The following is a 19,601-nucleotide window of genomic DNA, read 5'->3' as shown; positions in this document are numbered from 1 at the left end:
TTTTTAAAACTGTGTTTTCCTCTGTGGAAGATCAATGGGAGGTTAAGAAACCTTTTGCACTGTTTTCTTAGATCCAAGGTGATTCGAGTGGAGAACTTTGAGGCCTACTTTAAGAAGCAGCAGGCTGACTCCAACTGTGGCTTTGCAGAGGAATATGAAGTATGTGCTTGCAAGGACTGTTTTAATTGCTTTAGTTCTTCCCTTGGAAATTGGGCAGCTGGCGTGTGTGTGTGTGTGTGTGTGTGTGTGTGTGACATCTGGTTGTGCTTAAGATATGTTTTTGGCTTTGTGCTCAGGGATCATTTAGGACCATTATCTGGTGCCTGGGATTAAATCCTGCTTCTAGACCTTTTTATTCTCCCCCCCACCCTCTAGAATGTAACCGGTTTCTTTTGATTTCTCATTTCCTGAAAATTACAAAATTTTTCTCTATACTCACCACCAGATTAGTTACATTGAAAAAGACCACTTTATCCTGTCTGTTTCTTTTGGGATTGTTCAGTTTAGATACCTGGTGCAGATAATCCTGTGCTGGAAATCTTTTTTTTTTTTTTTTTTGAGGGTTAGGTGGAGGCATACCCTGTGGTTCTCAGGGTTTACTCCTGGCTTTGGGCTCAGGGGTCACTCCTGGCCGTGCTCAGGGGACCATATGTAGTACCAGGGATTGAACTAGGGTGCACTGCATGCAAGGCAAACGTTTCACCCCCTGTACTATCTCTCTGTCTCCTGGCCTGTGATTTCAACCTCCAGTCTGCAGACTGACACACATTGGCAGGTGCAAAAAAGGTGGGCAGTCTCCACCCCATGCAGTGCAAGCCCGGCCCAAATGTCCCCTCCTCCACATCCCTGTTTTTTTTCTGATGCCATTAGGAGGGCTTGGCATTGTTGCATGCCAGTTGCACACCCTTGTGGGGGTGCCTGTCTGTGGCTTCATTCTGCTTGCAGCATCGTTTCTTATTCCCGTCCGCATTTCTCCCAGGTGGTAACCTCCTCGAAGGCGAGGATCGTTTCCTTTTTCTTTTCTTTCCTTTCCTCCCTTGTGTGAATTGCTTTGGGCTGCCTGTAAAACAAAGTCCTTCCATGTGATTCTCTTTTTGTTTGTGGGGTTTCCTTGCAGAGATGTCCAGTGGGGCCCTGCTCCCTCTGAAGCTTTAAGGGAGTCTCCCCCTTTGCTTTTTTTTGTATTATTATTATTTTAATATATTTTAATGTTAATGAATCACCATGAGATACAGTTACAGACTTACAAATTTTCGTGATGACGTTTCAATCAGTGTTTGAGTACCCATCCCTCCACCAGTGCCAACTTTCCACCACCAGTGTTCTCAGTGTCCCTTCCGCCACCCCCACCCCTTCCCACCCCCTGCCTCTGTAACAGACACATTCCCTCTTACTCTCTCTCTTCTTTTGGGCGTTGTGGTTTGCAATATAGGCACTAAGCAGCCATCATGTTTGGTCCATAGTCTGCTTTCAGCATGCATCTACCATCCTGAGCGATCCCTCCAGCCATCATTTACTTAGTAGTCTCTTCTCCATCCCGGCTGCCTTTTCCCCTAGTAATGAGATCGGCTTCCAAGCCATGGGGTGATCCTCCTGACCCTTATCTCTACTATCCTTAGGTATTATTCTCCTATTATGTTACTTCATATTCCACAAATGAGTGCAGTCATTCTGCATCTGTCCTGCTCTTTCTGACTCATTTCGCTTAGTATGTTACTCTCTATGTTGGTCCACTTTGGTTCGAGAAGCCCCAGGCATTCTCGCCTTATGGCACTGGAAACCCACTGGGGTTCCCGTGGCCGTTCCCAGGTGTCTGCATGTCTTGGCTGGGGGCCTGTCCCCTTCCAGGTTAACCCTGTCTTTTCCTCCTCGCCTCAGCAAGGCTGTAGTCCCACGTTAGATTGGAACGAGTGGGGGAGTTTCGATTTAATGCTCAGCGCCCCTGCCTTCCGGCATGATGAAGTATTTCGTACTGATGAGGTCCAATCTTGGTGGTATGCTCCACTTCTTTGTTTTCAGGACCTGAAGCTCATTGGAATCAGCCAACCAAAATTCGCAGCCGAGCTGGCCGAGAACAGAGGAAAGAACCGCTACAATAATGTTTTGCCCTGTGAGTTGTTTTAGCCACACTGGCTCTGCCTTTTGTTTGTTTGTCTGGGGGTCACACATGGCAGTACTCAGGAATTAACTCTTGACCTGTGCTCAGAACTCTGTGCTCTGTCTCTGTGAACACTTCTGGCCCACTTGGGGGATGACATGAGGAACCAGGGATTAAGCCTGGGTCAGCTGCGTGGAAGACAAGAGGTAGTATGGGCCATGCTGTTTCTCTGGCCCCATGTCTCTGCTTCTTGCTGCTGTCCTCGGCTGTCCCAGCTCTGAGACTGGAGAGGAGGAGAGAGTGAATGGATGGAGAGTCTCCACCACACCTTCCTGTCTTGGACCACAGTCCACTGAATTCAGTGGCCAGTGGTCAGGAGCTCGTTTTGCAGATGAGAAAAATGAACCCAGATCCATGAGGTGACTCACTGGAGTCACGGTTCAGGCTTGAACCAGAGTTGTCAGTTCCATGTAGGAAAAGCATGTGTCCCCCTCTCTGTCAGTCCTCACGTCAGCTTAGTCTGGAATGAGGGGAGCAGGAAGTGGACAGGCAGAGAGAACCACTCCTGGTGGCCAGCCCCATCTCTGGCTGGCCGTGCAAATTCCCTGGCTGTACACACTTGGATGTGTCGCTATTGTTGAGAATCAGCAGCGTGGGTGGTCTAAGAAGGAGCGTCATCTGTCATTCCACCCACGCAGATGAAGTCTAATGCCGCCTCCTTACCAGTTCTTTGTGGATTCTTGTTTTATTTATCTATTTAAAAATTTTTTTTTTCTGTTTTGAACCCCACTCAGCAGGGCTCATGCTCTGCAATCAGGGACCATGAGGTGCCAAGGATCACACCTGGGGCTCCAAGTGTGTGACCCTCTCCCCAACCCCTGGTTGTTTTCTCCCTGGCACTGCTCTGGGGGACCTGGGAGCTGCACCTGGCAGCATTCCACCTGGAAATGGCATGCTGCTTGGTGTGCAAGGTCATGCTTCCTGGATCTGGTACCATGGGGGGATTCATGTGCCTCACCCAGGGCTGGGGAGGTGGTGGCAGTATGTTGTGGAAGGATTGAATCTGGAGCCATGTGGAGGCTTGGGTACACTCCCACCATCTGAGCCATTTACTCGGCCGCCAGAACCTCTCATTTAGATGAGAATTAGGGTTCGGACAAACGCATCAGCATATGGCCACTCTCTTCAGACATTGGCTTCCAAAGAAAACCTTTTCCCCCAAGAGTGACAGACGTAGAGAGTCAGCCCATAGAACTGAGCTTGCCAAGGGGCCCTGAAGGGGGAGTGGGTGAGAGAAGGTCCCTTGAGACTTTGGTGGGGAGTTGCTGACACTCAGGCAGTGTGTGTAGAGTTGAAATAGAGTGTGATTGAGGCTCTCTGCTGCACAGTATCATAAAGTATGGTGCCTAAGTAAAAGTTGGAAAGTAAAAGTTAAAAACAAATAAGGAAGATCTTTTCTCTCTGAATGTTCCAGATGATTTTTCCCGTGTCAAGCTTTCCATCCAGACCCATTCGACAGACGATTACATCAACGCCAATTACATGCCCGTAAGTGGGGATTCTCCTGGCTCTGGTATGTTCTGGACACATCTTCAGAGCTTCTCTGATGATTCTCTCCACCCTCAGGGCTACCATTCCAAGAGGGATTTCATTGCCACTCAAGGACCTTTGCCCAACACTTTGAAAGACTTTTGGCGTATGGTCTGGGAGAAAAACATATATGCCATCATTATGTTGACCAAGTGTGTTGAACAGGGGCGGGTAAGTATGACCTCATTAAAAAATAAAAGTTATGAATTTGTTTTTACTGGGTTGGAAGACTATCTTCAAAACCATTAGTTTTTTTTTTTTTTAAATAAAACACTCCCTCAAACTTTAGATCCTCTAATTTTAAAAACTCCCTTTTCTCCCCTAAAAGTTCTTTTTTTAAAATTTTTTTTAAAGCAAAGTAGTTTTTTTTTTTTTTCTTTTTGGGTCATACCTGGCAATGCACAGGGGTTACTCTTGGCTCTGCACTCAGGAGTTACTCCTGGCGCTGCTCAGGGGACCACATGGGATTCTGAGAATTGAACCCGGGTCAGGCGCGTGCAAGGCAAACGCCCTACCCACTGTGCTATCTCTCCAGCCCGGAGCAAAGTAGTTTTTACTGAAAGAAATTTACTTGGAGAAATATAAGGAGGTAGAACGAGGAAAGAAATACATGTTCAAGAAAGAACATGGGCTTCTCCAGAGTGGAAAAAACAGAGAATGGCTTTTTTTTCTAAAAGATTTTAGGTGGATTTTGTTGTTGTTGTTATTTTAATTTTATTTTTTAACCATACCTGGCCGTGCTCAGGACTTCCTCCTAGCTCACAACTGAGGTATCAGTCTTGGTAGTGCCAGGGATTAAAGCAGGTTGGCCATATGCAACATATGCGAGGCAAACCCCTTACCCTCTGTTCTTTCTCTCGTCCCCTTATGGCCTGCAGAGAGCATAGGGCTCCTGAGCCTACTAAGACATTGTGTATGTGTGTGTGTGTGTGTGTGTGTGTGTGAGAGAGAGAGAGAGAGAGAGAGAGATTTTTCCAGATAAGTTCTGGTACTCTTGGAGAATAGATTCCTGATGTTTGTTTCTGTACCTACCCACTGAGTCAGTATAAATCAGACCCAGCACCAATGGTTTCATTTGATCCCCTTCATTAGCATCTCCATTCATATTATAATTTGTGTGCATCTAGAAGTGTTGGGGAGAGTCCGGTTTCTTTTAGGTGCTTGGGGTTATGGGTCCGGGAGAACTTTGGTTCAGTATTGGGGTGGCTGCTGTCTGGGTGGGGCTGTGTGCTCTGTGAAGGAGAGGCTCTCACTCAACCCTAACTCAAGTTTCATGTGGAACTGAGGGCTCAGAGTTGGCCAGGCCTTTTGATTTTTTAAAATCTGAATTTTGAAAGCAGTTAAAACCATTGCCCATTGCTCAGGGACCTGTGCTGGATGACAGTTTCTAGCCTCCCCTGGGAAGTGAGGGGTCTGAATCTCTGTGTCCTAGTGTAGTTTCATTCCAGACTAAGTGCGAAGAGTACTGGCCCTCCAAGAAGGCGCAGGAGTACGGGGACATCACTGTGGCCAATACCGCGGAAATCGTTCTCCCGGAATGGACCATCAGGGACTTCACAGTGAAAAATGTGAGTTCACTTCGGGGTGATTTAAATATATATGCATATATAAATTTAAACATATATTTGTATATAAACAATATATATTACTTATAATTTATATAATACATATTTATGTATAAATATTATATATTTATATAAGTAATATAACACAATGTATGTAAGTATATCACTGTCACTGTCCTCCCGTTGTTCATCGATTTTCTCGAGCGGGCCCAGTAATGTCTCCATTGGAGACTTTGTTGTTACTGTGTTTGGCATATCGAATACATCACGGGTAGCTTGCCAGACTCTGCCATGCAGGCGAGATACTCTCGGTAGCTTGCCGGGCTCTCCCAGAGGGGCGGAGGAATTGAACTTGGGTCGACCATGTTGGCTGCATGCAAGGCAAACGCCCTACCCACTGTGCTATCGCTCCAGCCCATGTAAATATATAATATATATTAAATACTGTGTATTATAAAATCATGTGCACATATTTTATTTCCATACAGATATTATATATCTTTCTTTTTTCTTATTTTTGGGTCACACTCTGAAGTGGTTAGGGCTTACTACCTAGTGGTGCTTAAAGGACTGTATGGGTGGTAGGATCAATCTCATATACAAGGCAAATGTCCTACCGCTATACTGTTGCTTTGGTCCTATATAAATTAAATATATGCATAAATTATGTGTGTGGCCCTAATGATATAACCTAAGAGCTTCACGCATGTAAGAGCTCAACCTCCGAGCTATATCCCGGACCTGCGGGTGACAGATATTTCAGTTGATATTATCTAATAAGTGTTTTTTTGGGGGGTATGGTGGTGATGTGGCACTCTCCTGGTGGAACTCAGGGCCATTTGTGGCTGTGCCTTAGGACTGTGTGTGGCTCTGTGCTCATCAGGAGAGGTTCTGGCAGTACTTGAGGGACCCATATATGGTGATGGGGATTGAGCTGGGATACCCGTATTGTTTCCATAGAGATAGTACAGTGGTGTAAGGTGTAACCTTGCACACGGCCAACCTGAGTTTGATCCCCGGCATCTCATATGGTCCCCTGAGCACTGCCAGGAATAATTTGTGAGTGCAGAGCCAGGAGCAAGTACCGCCACATGTGGCCCACAAACAAACCAACCAAAAAGAACTGGGTTTGACGTATGCAAAGATCTTACCCCAGTTTTGTTCCTCTGGCCCAGTATATGTTTTTCTATGCATCAGGGGAAAAAAAAAAGTTTTCTCTCTTTGCTACCGAACAAGCAATTTATATCTGTGTATGTTGAAAGATAGCCCTTTACTTTCCCTTTAAAGAATGTAAAATTATTTTAAAAATAATATAGCCTAGATTATTAGTATTGGTAAACAGTGCTGTAGACTTTCAGAAAAGAAAAATGTGACACTGATATATGAGGTTAGAGTTCCCTGCCTCCCCAGTGCCAGATCTCTTTTTTATCCCTCTCACCTACACCCTTTCCCTCTGGTTACCACCCAAAATTTGGTAGGTTTTCACAAATTCACTTACGTTACTTATCCCTTGACCACGGAAGATTGACACCATCTGGCAAATCCTTATTTGATTCACCTTAGCCTTGTCTTCCTAACAAGTTCTTCTTGAATACAAGGACCCTTAAGAGCGTGGCTGCACATCAAGAGTAGAAGACTTGCTAGTAGAGTTTCGTTACAAATCAAAGCTCTTATAACTTTTTTTTTTTTTACCATATCTGGCATGCTCAGGGATCACTCCTGGTAGTGAGTGGGGATGGTAGTGATGCCAGGGATCAAACAGGGATTGGCTGCATGCAAGGCAAGCACCTTAACGCCTGCACTATTTTGTTGTCCCCGTTTGGATTATTTGTTGGAAATATGACAGCAGGAGTGTCAGTCTGATGGTTTGAGCAGTTTCTGTTTAAAGTCACATTAATAGAAACCCAGGGCAATGCTATAATCCCCCTCCTTCTCTGAGCTAGAAAAATAGCTGTAATGAATTGGGTCAGTGCTGGGAAGTCAGTTTATGTTTTCTAAGGGGTATGCAGCGGCGGCATCATGAAGTATTATTATTATTATTATATTATTATTATTTTGCTTCTTGGGTCACACCTGGTGATGCACAGGGGTTACTCCTGGCTCTGCACTCAGGAATTACTCCTAGCGATGCTCAGGGGACCATATGGGATGTCAGGAATCGAACCCGGGTCGGCTGCATGGAAGGCAAACACCCTACCCACTGTGCTGTTGCTCCAGACCCCCATCATGAAGTATTTTTGATGCCTTGTGATCCAGCAGACAAATTGGCAAAAACCCCTTGCATTTATATCAGAAACCCAGATGTGCATCTTCCCCTTTGAGCTGAGGTTCAGTCCTGGACAAATCATCTGAAATAAAAGAAAAAAAATTACTTATCATTCATGGAGGTGATACCCACCCTTCTTTCTCAGAAGGCACAGACCATCATGATGGATTATTGATGGCCATGGTTTTCCTACTTGTGCTTGTGAGACTTATATTTTTGCCTTCTCCTTTCCCATGTGGACTCACAGCTCTCCTTGCGATGCTGGTCTGTGGCTGCACCCCTGGAGTGGCAGTGTTTGAACCCACCTCGTTGTTACCCAGAGATCTCACACACACTCTGTGGCTGTGAGGAATGGTGGGGGTCCCAATGCTGGAGTTATGGGGACTGTGCTGGGTGCCCATAAGGGGCATCAAACTCTCAGCCTCTCGCTTGCAGGGTGGGTACTTTTGACGACCGAGTCATCCCCTGGGACCCTCAGTTTTGACTCTTGTCTCTGACCTTCCTGGCTAGGCTCCTGAAGCTTGAAGGAGATGGAGGTGTAAAGAGTGTAGGGATGGAGGGGATGTGACTAACTGTTGGGGGACTCTTGCCATTGCTGTCAAGGTGCAGGTCTCAGAGCCTACACGAGGGACATTAGCAGTTGTTTGTATCCAGGTAACATCTGTTTTTCTGCCTCATGATTCTTGACCGGTTACTGTTAGGCTCTGCACTGATTTTCTATCACTCAAGTCTAATCTCTCTGTTTGGTTTCAGAGCCAGACGAGTGAGAGCCACCCTCTGCGACAGTTCCATTTCACATCCTGGCCGGACCATGGGGTCCCAGACACCACCGAGCTGCTCATCAACTTCCGGTTCCTGGTGCGAGACTACATGAAGCAGATCCCACCAGAGTCGCCAGTGCTGGTGCATTGCAGGTACACGGGGGCGTCCCAGTGTCCTGTGAGAGCCAGGTCAAGGAGGGCCTGTATAGGCACTGGCTAATTCAAGAAAAGTCTGGAGCAGGGACTCTGGGCTTATCCCTTGAGAGATGAAACTTGGGAATGGGGCCATCCTCCACTAGTCTGTGGATAACATCAGGTCACTCACCTGATTGTTTTTCAGTTATTATTATTATTATTACATTTTGTTTTGAGGCCATACCTGGTGATGCTCAGGGATTACTCCTGGCTCTGCATTCTTGGATGACTCTTGGCAGTTTCGGGGGAACCATATTTGGCACCAGGAACCAGACTGGGGTCATCGGCATGCAAGGCAATGCCCTACCCACTGTATTATTATTGACCTGGCCCTAATATATTATTTCTTTTGTTTTTTTGCACCACATCCACCTGTTCTCAGGGCTTACTTCTGGCTTGCACTTAGAATTCACTGCTGTTAGGGTTCAGGAGACCATATAGGGTTCTATGGATTGAATTCGGGTTGGATGCATGCAAGGCAAATGCCCTACCTGCTGTGCTATTATCACTCCCCTCAGTCCTCCATTTTTCCCTTACTGATAACAATTTCTCTTAAAGTAATTTTGTCTTTTGGAAACAGATTAGTGGCGATTTATTAAATTATAAGAGGCATACTTTATGCCCCAGCTTTCTCTTGTTAATGGTACATTACAGATAGACAGAAAGTCTCTTATCCTCAGCGCCTTCTTATAAGGGTAAATATCCCAACCCTGCCCTTGCTTGTTGCTGCATTCATTAGGCCTGTTTGTTTCTCAGTGGTGATAAGGAAGATTAAGCTGTGGCCAGATTTTGTGATCTCTACACTGTTCTGCAATCTGTTTCCTTTATCCAGCATTTTAATCTGTTACTTAAGTTGTCCCATGTAGCTCTTATTCATTTCACTTTTTTAAAAGCTTTTGTGTTAGGAGCCGAAAAGATAGTACAGAGAGTAAGGCTCTTGCCTTGCACCTGGCCTACCTTGGCTTTATCCTGGGTACTGCACAGGGTCTGCTGAACACTGACTGAAGTGATCCTTGAGCACAGAGCTAGGAGTAAGCCCTGAGCAGAGAGCTATGGATGAGCTCTGAGCACTGCTGTGGCAGACCTTCTCCCTCCCAGTATTTCTTAAATAATAAAAAATTGTGTATAATTAATGTGTACAACTTGATGAGACTGGACATAAGTAGGTAGTTCTGAAGCCATTCTTGCAATCTGTTGGACTAAATAAAGTTTTATTAGAACACAGCCAGGTCCATTTGTTTAATTTCTGGCTTTGGTGATATTCATTGGCTTCAGTGATATTAAGTGATATTTAGCACTATTTAGTCTGTGTGCTGAAGTTGTTTCTGACCTGGCCTGTACAGAACAAATAGAAATTAGCATAAAGGCTATGGGAATTGATTTAGGACAGAGGAAAGGAGGGGGTTTGTCATACATGGGACTTCATTGAGGCCCATGGTTATGTCGATAACTTCAAAGGGATCGAGACTCAAGCCACCATGGCAAAGTCTTGATTCTGCAGCATTTGAGTCAAAGGGTACTGTAGGGTTTGGGCTCTATCCCTAGTGAGTGAGGTTTGACTTGCTGAGGCTTCAGTGGGACAGATGCTGAATGATACCGGGCTTTCCATAGCCTACATGCCTGAGAGCAAGATGAAGGTACAAATGGGGACAGGGAGCTTCCCGCAGAGGAAGTGACCCCTTGTGATATGGTCCTTTCTCCCTTTCTCTAGTGCCGGGGTCGGAAGGACAGGTACCTTCATTGCCATTGACCGCCTCATCTATCAGATAGAGAACGAGAACACCGTGGACGTGTATGGGATTGTGTACGACCTTCGCATGCACAGGCCGTTAATGGTGCAGACAGAGGTGAGTCAGTTTGTGTCAGAAAGCCCCTCTCCCTGTCATCATCCACCCCTCCTGCTATCTCTCTTTCTCTGTCTACTTACCTGTCATCACCTAACTGCATCTATCTTCTTTCTTTCTTTCTTTCTTTCTTTCTTTCTTTCTTTCTTTCTTTCTTTCTTTCTTTCTTTTTATGTAGGAGTACTGCTATTTATTCAGCCACTGATTAGGCTGATTGAATTGGGCATGAACTCCACCTTACTTTTTTTTTTTTTTCATTTTTTATAATTTTATTTATTGAATCACCGTGAGAGCAGTTACAAAGCTTTTGGGTTTAAGTCTCAGTCATACAATGAAACACGAGTACCTTCACCAGTGCCCATTCTCCACCACCAAAAACCCTAGTATACCCCCATCCCACACCCTCCCCCTACCTGTGGGGCAGATGATTTCTGCATTACTCTCTCTCTACTTTGATTACTTTCAATATTTTGACACCAGACCCACCATTATTATTTGGGATTTTACCTCAACATTCAGATCTTCCAAAAAGGCAATAATGAAAAATTTGTTTTCTATTGCTGGTTATGAGTAACATATGATGTCACGTGGCTGCAGTAGTGGCCGCATGATTTTGAAATTCCAAAATTTTAATAATTAAATCTGGAAGGATTTCTGCCAAAACCTGCTGGGTTCCGAGATTTGTTCCTGAGTCTCTTGGATCATGGCCGTTAAGCAGCTTGATCAGGAGCCAGAGAGGCCATTTGTGGGCAGCAACTTGGGGTCTCAGAGTGGGGAGAAAAGGGCCGGCTCCATCCCCATCCCATGAGGCCCCGTGTATCTCCTCACTGCGGGCCCAAACCTGACTGTCCAATGGCCTCTGGAGGATCTACCATCTTCCTTTAATCTGTTTCTATATGTCTGTATCATCTGTCATTTGTACCCGTGTATCACCTAATTGACCATCTATTTGTCTATCTCTGTTGTCTGTCTGTCTGTCTGTTTGTCTGTCATCTATCTACCTTGGTATTTGTCTCTCTGACCCCACCTTCCTTATTGTGTTTATTCCTCCATTCCATTTTTCAAAGCTTGTATCACATTGCACCCTTGGGTAAAAGCTCTTTCTGGCTCTTGGCTATGACATCAGACTGAATGTCTTTAAGATCCTCAACCTAAAATTTGGGATGGAAATAACAAATTTTGGGATGGTGACTTGGAACTGTTGATGCCCGCAGTGGAGTTTCAAACATCCATGCTATCAGGTCAATCATTTTCTTCGTGCCATGGACCCATTAAAAAAAAACACACACAAAAACCCCAAAAACAAAAAACCTCAAAAACAAAAACTCAAACTGGAGCCAGTCTCTGTAGTTTGCTTTCTGGGTTTTCAACTCATAGAACGAATATTTTCCCTTGTTCCTGTGAAGGTCTGGCTGTCCTTGTCATGACCTAATGATGAAAGGGACTTGGCACATTCTGAGGATATGAAATAGCCCTTCGCTGCCTTAAGCCTCAGCCTTTTTTCACCTTCCCTATAAATGTTGCAGGGTCTTATTGTGACGGCTCTGGCAGGTGGCTGGAAAATGGAGAAAATCTGTATTAATATGTACCACATGTAAGGCTGTTGGATTTGGCTTTCTCCGAAATGTTTTTCAGGCCTGTTCTCAGCAAACATATTGGGAAATTGCCCTCCCCCCCCACGCCCCAAACTGTGGGGGTGAATGTGCTTGACCAGGGACGGAACAGAATATTAACTCTGCGGCAGCTGTTGCGCTGGGCCAATTTAGAACTCCATGAATATGTGCTTTGTTTTTAAGTCTAGCAGGGAATGTTCTAGAGGCCTGGGTACATTGTGTGCTTTGGGGTGAGCTGTGTGGTTGTAGTGGAAAGAGTGAAGTTCACCTTCCAAGCCGGTCAGGAGTCTTTCCATCCATCACCCAGGCATAGAGAGTGAAGCGCTCATCTTTTTAACATTTATTTATTTTATTGAACCACCATGAGATGGTTACTAAGCTTTCATGTTTGAGATTCAGTCATACAATGATCAAACACCCATCCCTCCACCAGTGCAAACTTTCCACCACCAATGTCCCCCGTATCCCTCCCCCACCCTGCCCCAGTCCTCACCCTGCCTCTGTGGCAGACAGTTTCCCCAATACTCTCTCTCTACTTTTGGGCATTATGTTTTTCTCAAATTTTCCCACCACCATTCAAGCCTGCCTTCCAGGGTCAGACGCTAGATCATTTATTTTCCATTGCTTGTTTTCCATATCATCAGGGTTCGCGCAGAAGCATTCATCTTTTATCCTCTTTGGAGAAACACATTTTTTTTTTTTTTTTTGGTGGCATAGGGGGAGGCAAACCCGGGAGTGCCCGGGGGGACTCCTAGCTCTGTGCTCAGGAATCACTCCTAGGAGGTGCTTAAGGGGACCATGTGGGGTGCTGGGCTTCGTAGCTGGGACAGTCGTCTGCAAAGCAACTGCCCTATCTACTGTGCTATCTCTTCAGACCTGTAAACACTGACATCTTATACCTGCCTGCACATCTTTCCTGACCCCCTCCACCTTTAAAGAAAACATATTTTGAAAGCGATATAAGTTGTTTATTTAAAAATTTAGGTATCAGGGAGATAACTCAAGTGATAGAGCATTTGCATGTACCAGGCCTTGAATTTGATACAATGTGGCTTGATCACTTGGAATCCTTCATGCGGCTTTGTCCCCAAGCATCACCGGCACCATTGGCATGTAGGCCTGGTGTCCCCCGAACACTACCAAACTTGAGTTTTAAACTGTCTGACCGGAGCATTTCTGGAAGTGGTTTCCCCATCCCAGCACTACTGGGAGGGGGTAGGGTGACCCCTTAAAAAACCATGAATGGCTGAGGTTGAGCATGTAGCATGTAACATGTAGCTCAGTGGCAGCTCATAAGCTTCCCCTGGGAGCCCTCATTTTGACTCCCAGTGCACACAAAACTGACCACACAGGGTTACCAAAAGAGCACTGGCTTTGTGCTGTTGTTGTTTTGGGTTTTGGGGTTACACCCAGCAGTGCTCAGGGCTTACTCCTGACTGTGTGCTCACTTCTGGAGGGCTCAGGTGACCATACAAAGAGCACTAATTTTGTGCTGTTGTTGTTTTGGGTTTTGGGATTACACCCAGCTGTGCTCAGGGCTTACTCCTGACTCTGTGCTCACTTCTGGAGGACTCAGGTCACCCTATGGGGCACCAGGGACAGCTCCTCAGTCAGCTGGGTTCAAGGCAAGCTCCTTACCTGCTGTGCTAACTACCTCTCTGACCCCCTAGAGTGGTGGTTTGAAACCTCCGATTTTTAAGTAAAAAAGGTTGAAAATTCACCAAGCTGAGTATATTTTTCCTTTCTATTTTTTCCTTCCCTAGTCCCTCCCGTTCCCTGGAAGTAGCCAGTATTTAGAGTGCCATTGTCTTTGTACATAGCTATTGAAAAAAGTGTACACATGCTGACACACAAACTATTTTTTAAAAAACGAGACTTGCTAGTGTGTCTCTCTGCCTTGTGATTTTTCTTTCCTTTCCTAGTGTCATCGATGTTTACTCGGCAGCCTACTCCTCTGTTTTTCTTCTTTACTTGGCTTCCCACAAATTCTGACTCGCATGCTTGAAGGACGGTCCCCACTGGGCTTGTCCCTCCCCGCCCCCTCCAGCCCTGCCTGCCCACTGTTGAGAATCTCCTGTTGCCTCTTACTCGGACCTCATCTCTGCCTGATTAGACTCTGAGCTGAGTGTGCCCATGCATTATTTCCTTTCTGTCCTTCATACCTTCCCTCCCAGGTTCTATTTTTTCTCCTGGGGATAGGTTGGGGGGTTCTGGGAGGTGTGGAAGGGTGATAGGTATTGATGATAACACGTTGGTATCCCGTGGCATCTGAATTCCCTATAATGTGACCGTCCTTAACCCAGCCTGGGCTAAGGGATGATGCTTTGATAGCCCTGGGCTTCACTGAGCTCTTTCGTTCTCTTCCTTTTCCTTCCCCCTCCCCCATCTTTGCTGGTGAACCCCACCTTACAATACACCTCTGAGAATTCCACACATCCACCATTCCTTGCAATTTCCTTTCCCTTTTTGCACAGGACCAGTATGTATTCCTCAATCAGTGTGTTTTGGATATCATCCGATCCCAAAAGGACTCCAAAGTCGACCTGATCTACCAGAACACCACTGCAATGACAATCTACGAAAACCTGGCGCCTGGGACCACATTCGGAAAGACGAACGGTTACATCGCCTGATTCCAAAGCAGAATTTTTTTTTTTCTGTCGTGGAGCAGAGCACCTCACCCGCAGCAAAGGAAGGCACCCCATGGGGACGTGTTTTTCTGTGTCTAATATCTTAATTCTTTGTTCTGTTTTGTGCAAACTGATTTGCTGGAGTTGGAGCCGTGCCTGGCAAACTTGACAAGGGAGAAACAGGGGTTCTGAGGGGCTGTGGGCGGGCAGTGAGCGAGCCGGTGACGTTCCTGATTGCCCATGGGATGAGGTTCACTTTGTTTTTTTGCTTTGTTTTGTTTTGTTTTCTTGAGAATTACAGGAAACCAGGAAAAGTGAGCTATGATTTTCTTTTTCCTTTTTTGAAACAGCTTCTTTTTTTTTTTTTTTAACAAAAAGACTATTTTATATGATCACGTGCTAAAGCCAGGATTGCTTTGGGTTGAATCTATTTTCCGTATCAGAGGTCTATTTTTACCTACTGTATCTTGGAATCTAGCGGCTGGAGCTGGCATTCTTGGGGAGGATCGTGGAGGGGACGTGGGGAGAGATTATCTCCCGCCTGGGTTTTCTATTTGAACATGTGCCTTTTCTGAATTATGCTTCCGCAGGCAAAACTCAGTAGAAATCTCTATTTTTGTACTGAATCTCGTAATTGGGATATGCGGACTATTTAAATGGTAGCTTAGTATCAGAGGTTCAGCCTCTTCCAAGACATTCCTGTTCTCCTTGGACTCAAGGAGGCTCCCCCACCCCCACCCCTTAATGTCGTGCTCTTCTCCCCCGCCAGTTTCCTGTAAAGAACCACCTTGTCAACCCCATTGGGTGAGTGAGAGTGGAAACCAAGTATCACCTTGAAATTTCTGGGGCAGAGGACACCGAGGCCAGCCCCTGTGTCCTCCCCAGTGATGTAACCTCTTTTTCTTGTCCCCCCTCCCCCCGTTTTTTTTTTTTTTCTCATTTCTGTCTTTGGTAAGAAGGATTATTTAAAGGTGCAATATGTGACTTTTAGTGATCACGACGCTCTAGGTTTTTAGTGATGATTTACTCAGGTTGGCATTTTATGTGTCTGTGTGTGTGTGTGTGTCTGTGTGTGTCTCTGTGTGTGTAAAAGTGTGGCGATCTGTGAACACGGCAGTGTGACTCCCTCTTCCCCGCAAGTCTGTATCTGCAGTCAGTGATCCCTGCTGGCATCTACTGTATATAAATATACTAAACTCTCCAGTCATTCCTTTGAATTGAGGTGTACAAAGTTGGAATTTGTATCAAAGATGTAATTATTATTTTTAAGACCTCTTTTCAATCTACTGCTGCTGTAATTACTTTGATTTTTTTTAAATTGTAGAATAATTTTTTTTGGGGGGGTGGGGGCTTCAGGTGTATATCCACCAAGAATTTCAGAATTTATGTGGATTTTATTTCATTGGTACATATCTGTAAATTTCTCCAGGCATTAACATGAAAGGATTTGTTTCTTTTGATTCTACATCATGGCTCAGGTGATACTTTGAATTGTTGCGTCTATTCTCAAGTAGACAATGAAGTCGACAAGGTCTTATGAAGGACTGGCCAAGGCTGGGAGCTCCTGTGGCCGCTTCCACAGCCAGAAATCCTGCTGTAAACTTGGGACTCCTGGAATGGGGTGCAGGGCTTCTCCCGTGGACCTGTGGGCACCCTCTCCCCTCCTTGCTCCTTGGCTCACCCGCACTTTGATAACGGACTGGATATGCCCACGGGTATTTTAGGGTGGGAAGGGGGTGGGAACCTGGGTGAACAGAAAACCCTGGACTCATGGCTTTATGCTGCCATTGGTCCCACTCTTCCACTGAGGTACTGTGATGAGGAACAGGCGCGGAGCGTTGGTGGTGTCCCATTTGGGGGGAACCTTCCCTAGTGGAAATTGCACTTTTTCCCCACCCCCCCTCCTCCCCTGAATCCTTTACTCTCTAGTAAGCAAATTCATTTTGTCTCCAGACCGAAAAGGAAGAGGGAGTGGTGAGGCCGGGATCCCATCTGAGGGACCCGCAACTCTGGATCAGGGAAGTGGCTTTGCCAGGGAGAGCAGAGGGGATGTGACTGAGCATCCCTGCGGCCAGAGGGGCTGTGATGGGCAGCGGGGAGGCAGCGTGGGTGTGATTGGGCAAGGTGCAGAGAGAATGTGATTGGGTGAGGGGAGGGGCAGGTGTGGAGGCATGGCTGTGATTGGGTATCTCTGGAATGGTGTGGATGTGATTGGGCCTCCCCGTGATTGGGTGGGGAGAAGGGTAGAGACGTGGATGTGATTGGATCTCCCTGGGTAGCGGTGTGGCTATGATTGGGCAGCTCCAGGGGAGAGAGGCAGTGATTGGTCCAGGAGGCGTGCATGTGATTGGGCGTCTCCAGGGCGGAGTGGATGTGATTGGGCATCTGTGCTCTGCCTGCTTGTGATTGGGCGTCCCCTTCCATCCTTTGCTTCCCTGCCTACACTCTGCCCCGCAGCACTGCATGCGCGTGGGTCCCGTGTTCAGAATTCTCAAACCTGGCTGCCTCTCACCCCCCACTCCAGTTTGTCTAGAGGCCCTGGCGATGGGTAGGTACCTCAGCGTCAGCTCCCTTGTGGATGCTGCCCCCTCCTCCAACCACCTCCCTGCCAGGGAGATGTTGGCTGGAACGTAGCAGGAGGAAGCAGTGCTGGAGCCTGAGGTCTGGACCACTCACCGGTGCCTGTGCATCACTGCGCCCTGGAGGATGTTGGGTCCCCGTCCGTGGGGTGCTGAGGACACTGTCTGGGAAGGGCAGGGCAGAGCTTGCGCAGCAAGGGCTAGGTATAGGATGGTGCGTTAGAGCTTCTGCCTCAGGGCCTCCTCCCCGGGGCCAGCCCAGCAGACGGGGGTGGGGGAGGGGGTGCGGGTTACAGTGCTGCCTCCCTGCTTGGCTCTTCTCTCTGGAAGAGCAGTGGGGTGGGGGGTGGGGGTGCATGAACGGAAGACTCAAGGCCAGTTGGTTCGGGAAGTTTGGCGTGGTGCCTGCTTCTCCCCAGAACCAGGACCCTTTGTGTCCAAAATGAAATCCTGTGATGACAGGCACCAGGGGGAAATGACATTTAGGGTCGGTGACTGGGCCCACGCTGGGATCTCCAGCCGGACTTTGACCTTACCCAGCGCCATTGGACTGGGGCTCCTGGGGGTGGGTGGGTGGGAATTGATGAGGGGGGTGACATTTGTGTTTCATCTGGGATGAAAAGGCCAGTGGCCCCTTGGTGGCCCCTTCTGGAGTGCGGTGCTAGAGGAGCTCACCAGTCTTGGGGCATGAATGCAGATTTGCCCCTGGAGTCCAAAGTTGGGGGTTTGCATTTGCACACCCTGAAGTTGGTGGATGTGTAGGGGCTGCCAAGTGGTCCACACACTGTGGTCCCCCCCCACTCACCTTCACCCCCGGGTGGGTGGGGGGCACACCTGACAAGGATGTGTTGATGTGGACTTTAAAACTGTAATTTTCTTGTAACTATTTTGGAATGATGCATATTTCTAATGTTTGGTATACTTGTACAGAGTATTACTGTTGGTTGCTTTTTTTGGTTTGTTTTCTAAGGAAAAAAATGGCCTGAAAAAAATTTTTAAAAAAGACTTACAAATACCAAATACAAAAAAAAAAAAAGTCAACACTCTGTCTCTGTGATGATTTCTTTTCTTTCCTTCCCTCCTCCCTTTATCCAGTAGCCAACTGGGTCGGGCCACCTTAATTTTATCTTCACAGACACCTGCCCCTGGGGACAGCGCCCTTCTTGCTTTGATTTATTCAACTTTCTGTGACACAGTGCGGCAGAATGGGGCTGGAGTGTGGGGCTGGAGGGATGGGGTTAGCAGGGATGGGGTGGGGGTGCTTCAAACACAGGAATTTATTTCCTCGTGATTCTCTGAGCGAGTTCTGAGACCTACGAGCCATCGGGTGGGCTTTGCCAGTCACCCTGCCCAAGGTTGGTGGATGGTGTTATGTCTGCCCCAATATCTATGACACCCCATGGAACCCCAGCTAGGGCCCAGGGAGAAAGCTCAGGGACCCAGATTTGATCCCCTGCAGCTTTCCCTCTGCCTCCACCTCCACCCTGTCTCCCCAGCATCCAACCATCCGGCCTCTTGGCCACATATCACTGGAAGTGGTCCCCATGTTCCCTGAAAACTGCTTGGGTATCCCTCCCTAAATCCAAAAAAGTCCCCACTCAGAGCTCATCAGCCCACCCCAGTCACCTCATTAGATCCAGATTCTCTCTCTAAGGATGATCTGTCTCCAATCATGTGATGAGGTTATTAGGGTAAGGATTTTATGATTTTTATTGGGGGGTGTGTGGAATCCAACCTCAGATGTGCTGTCAGGGAAATAAGGTGATTTGAGATGTGAATTCGCAGCGCCCTCCCCCTGCCCCCCACACCTCCTGTGCTGGAGGAGGGGGTGCCCTGAGGCCACAGCTGTGAAGATGCCACCATGCCAAAGGGGTCAGAGGCTTTTTGATGGCAGATTTGGGGAATCGCAGGGCTGCTGGGGCACTGTGGCAATGTAGGATCATTTCTAAGACTGCGCTACTCTCCCTTTTGTCTGGAAACAGACTCAGATGATTTTGTTTGGACATCTCTCTGGACCCTCTGGCCCGAGACACCCACAGCCATGTGCTGAGCTCCTATACGTCCTGCCCACAACCACACAGTGGCCCAGAGTTCCAGGGTGAAAGAAGGATACACATTTAGGAAGCATTGGTGTTCAGGATCAGGTTAACTTTTACTAACCATACACTGATTAGTAGGGGGGATGGGGTTGAGGGGTGTCTGTACAATTGTGAGCCAATTAGGCAGCATCCCCACATCATGGGTCTAGGGAACAGTGGAAAAGGAATCAGACATGTATCTGTGGCACTCAAATGAGAGAAAGAATCCGGAGTTCTGACCTCCGTCGACGATCAAGAATCAGGGATGCTGTCTTATTTGCCAAGGCGTCAGTATGGAATCAGATGGGCTGGACACGTAATGCAATTTGGAGACGACCACTGGACTAGAGCTGTTACCGACTGGATTCCACTGGACGTCAAA

General features: G+C 47.0%; 1 protein-coding gene across 1 annotated transcript in view; it reads left to right on the top strand.

Moving 5' to 3' along the window:
- PTPRJ (protein tyrosine phosphatase receptor type J) overlaps positions 1-16,027 on the top strand; it is a 44,531-nt gene extending 28,504 nt beyond the window's left edge. Inside the window, exons 14-21 of the mRNA XM_056133122.1 lie at positions 72-159; positions 2,020-2,110; positions 3,573-3,646; positions 3,725-3,859; positions 5,137-5,256; positions 8,273-8,433; positions 10,187-10,322; positions 14,407-16,027. Coding sequence (XP_055989097.1) covers positions 72-159; positions 2,020-2,110; positions 3,573-3,646; positions 3,725-3,859; positions 5,137-5,256; positions 8,273-8,433; positions 10,187-10,322; positions 14,407-14,565 — 964 coding nt within the window. The 3' untranslated portion in view covers positions 14,566-16,027. The remainder of the gene's footprint in view (positions 1-71; positions 160-2,019; positions 2,111-3,572; positions 3,647-3,724; positions 3,860-5,136; positions 5,257-8,272; positions 8,434-10,186; positions 10,323-14,406) is intronic.
- Positions 16,028-19,601: the final 3,574 nt, after the last annotated feature.

Source organism: Sorex fumeus, unplaced genomic scaffold, assembly GCF_029834395.1.
Source record: "Sorex fumeus unplaced genomic scaffold, SorFum_2.1 ptg000007l, whole genome shotgun sequence".
Classification (NCBI taxonomy): Eukaryota; Metazoa; Chordata; class Mammalia; order Eulipotyphla; family Soricidae; genus Sorex; species Sorex fumeus.
The sequence above is the reverse complement of the archived record's forward strand: the minus strand, read 5'-3'. Positions and strand labels throughout refer to the sequence as shown.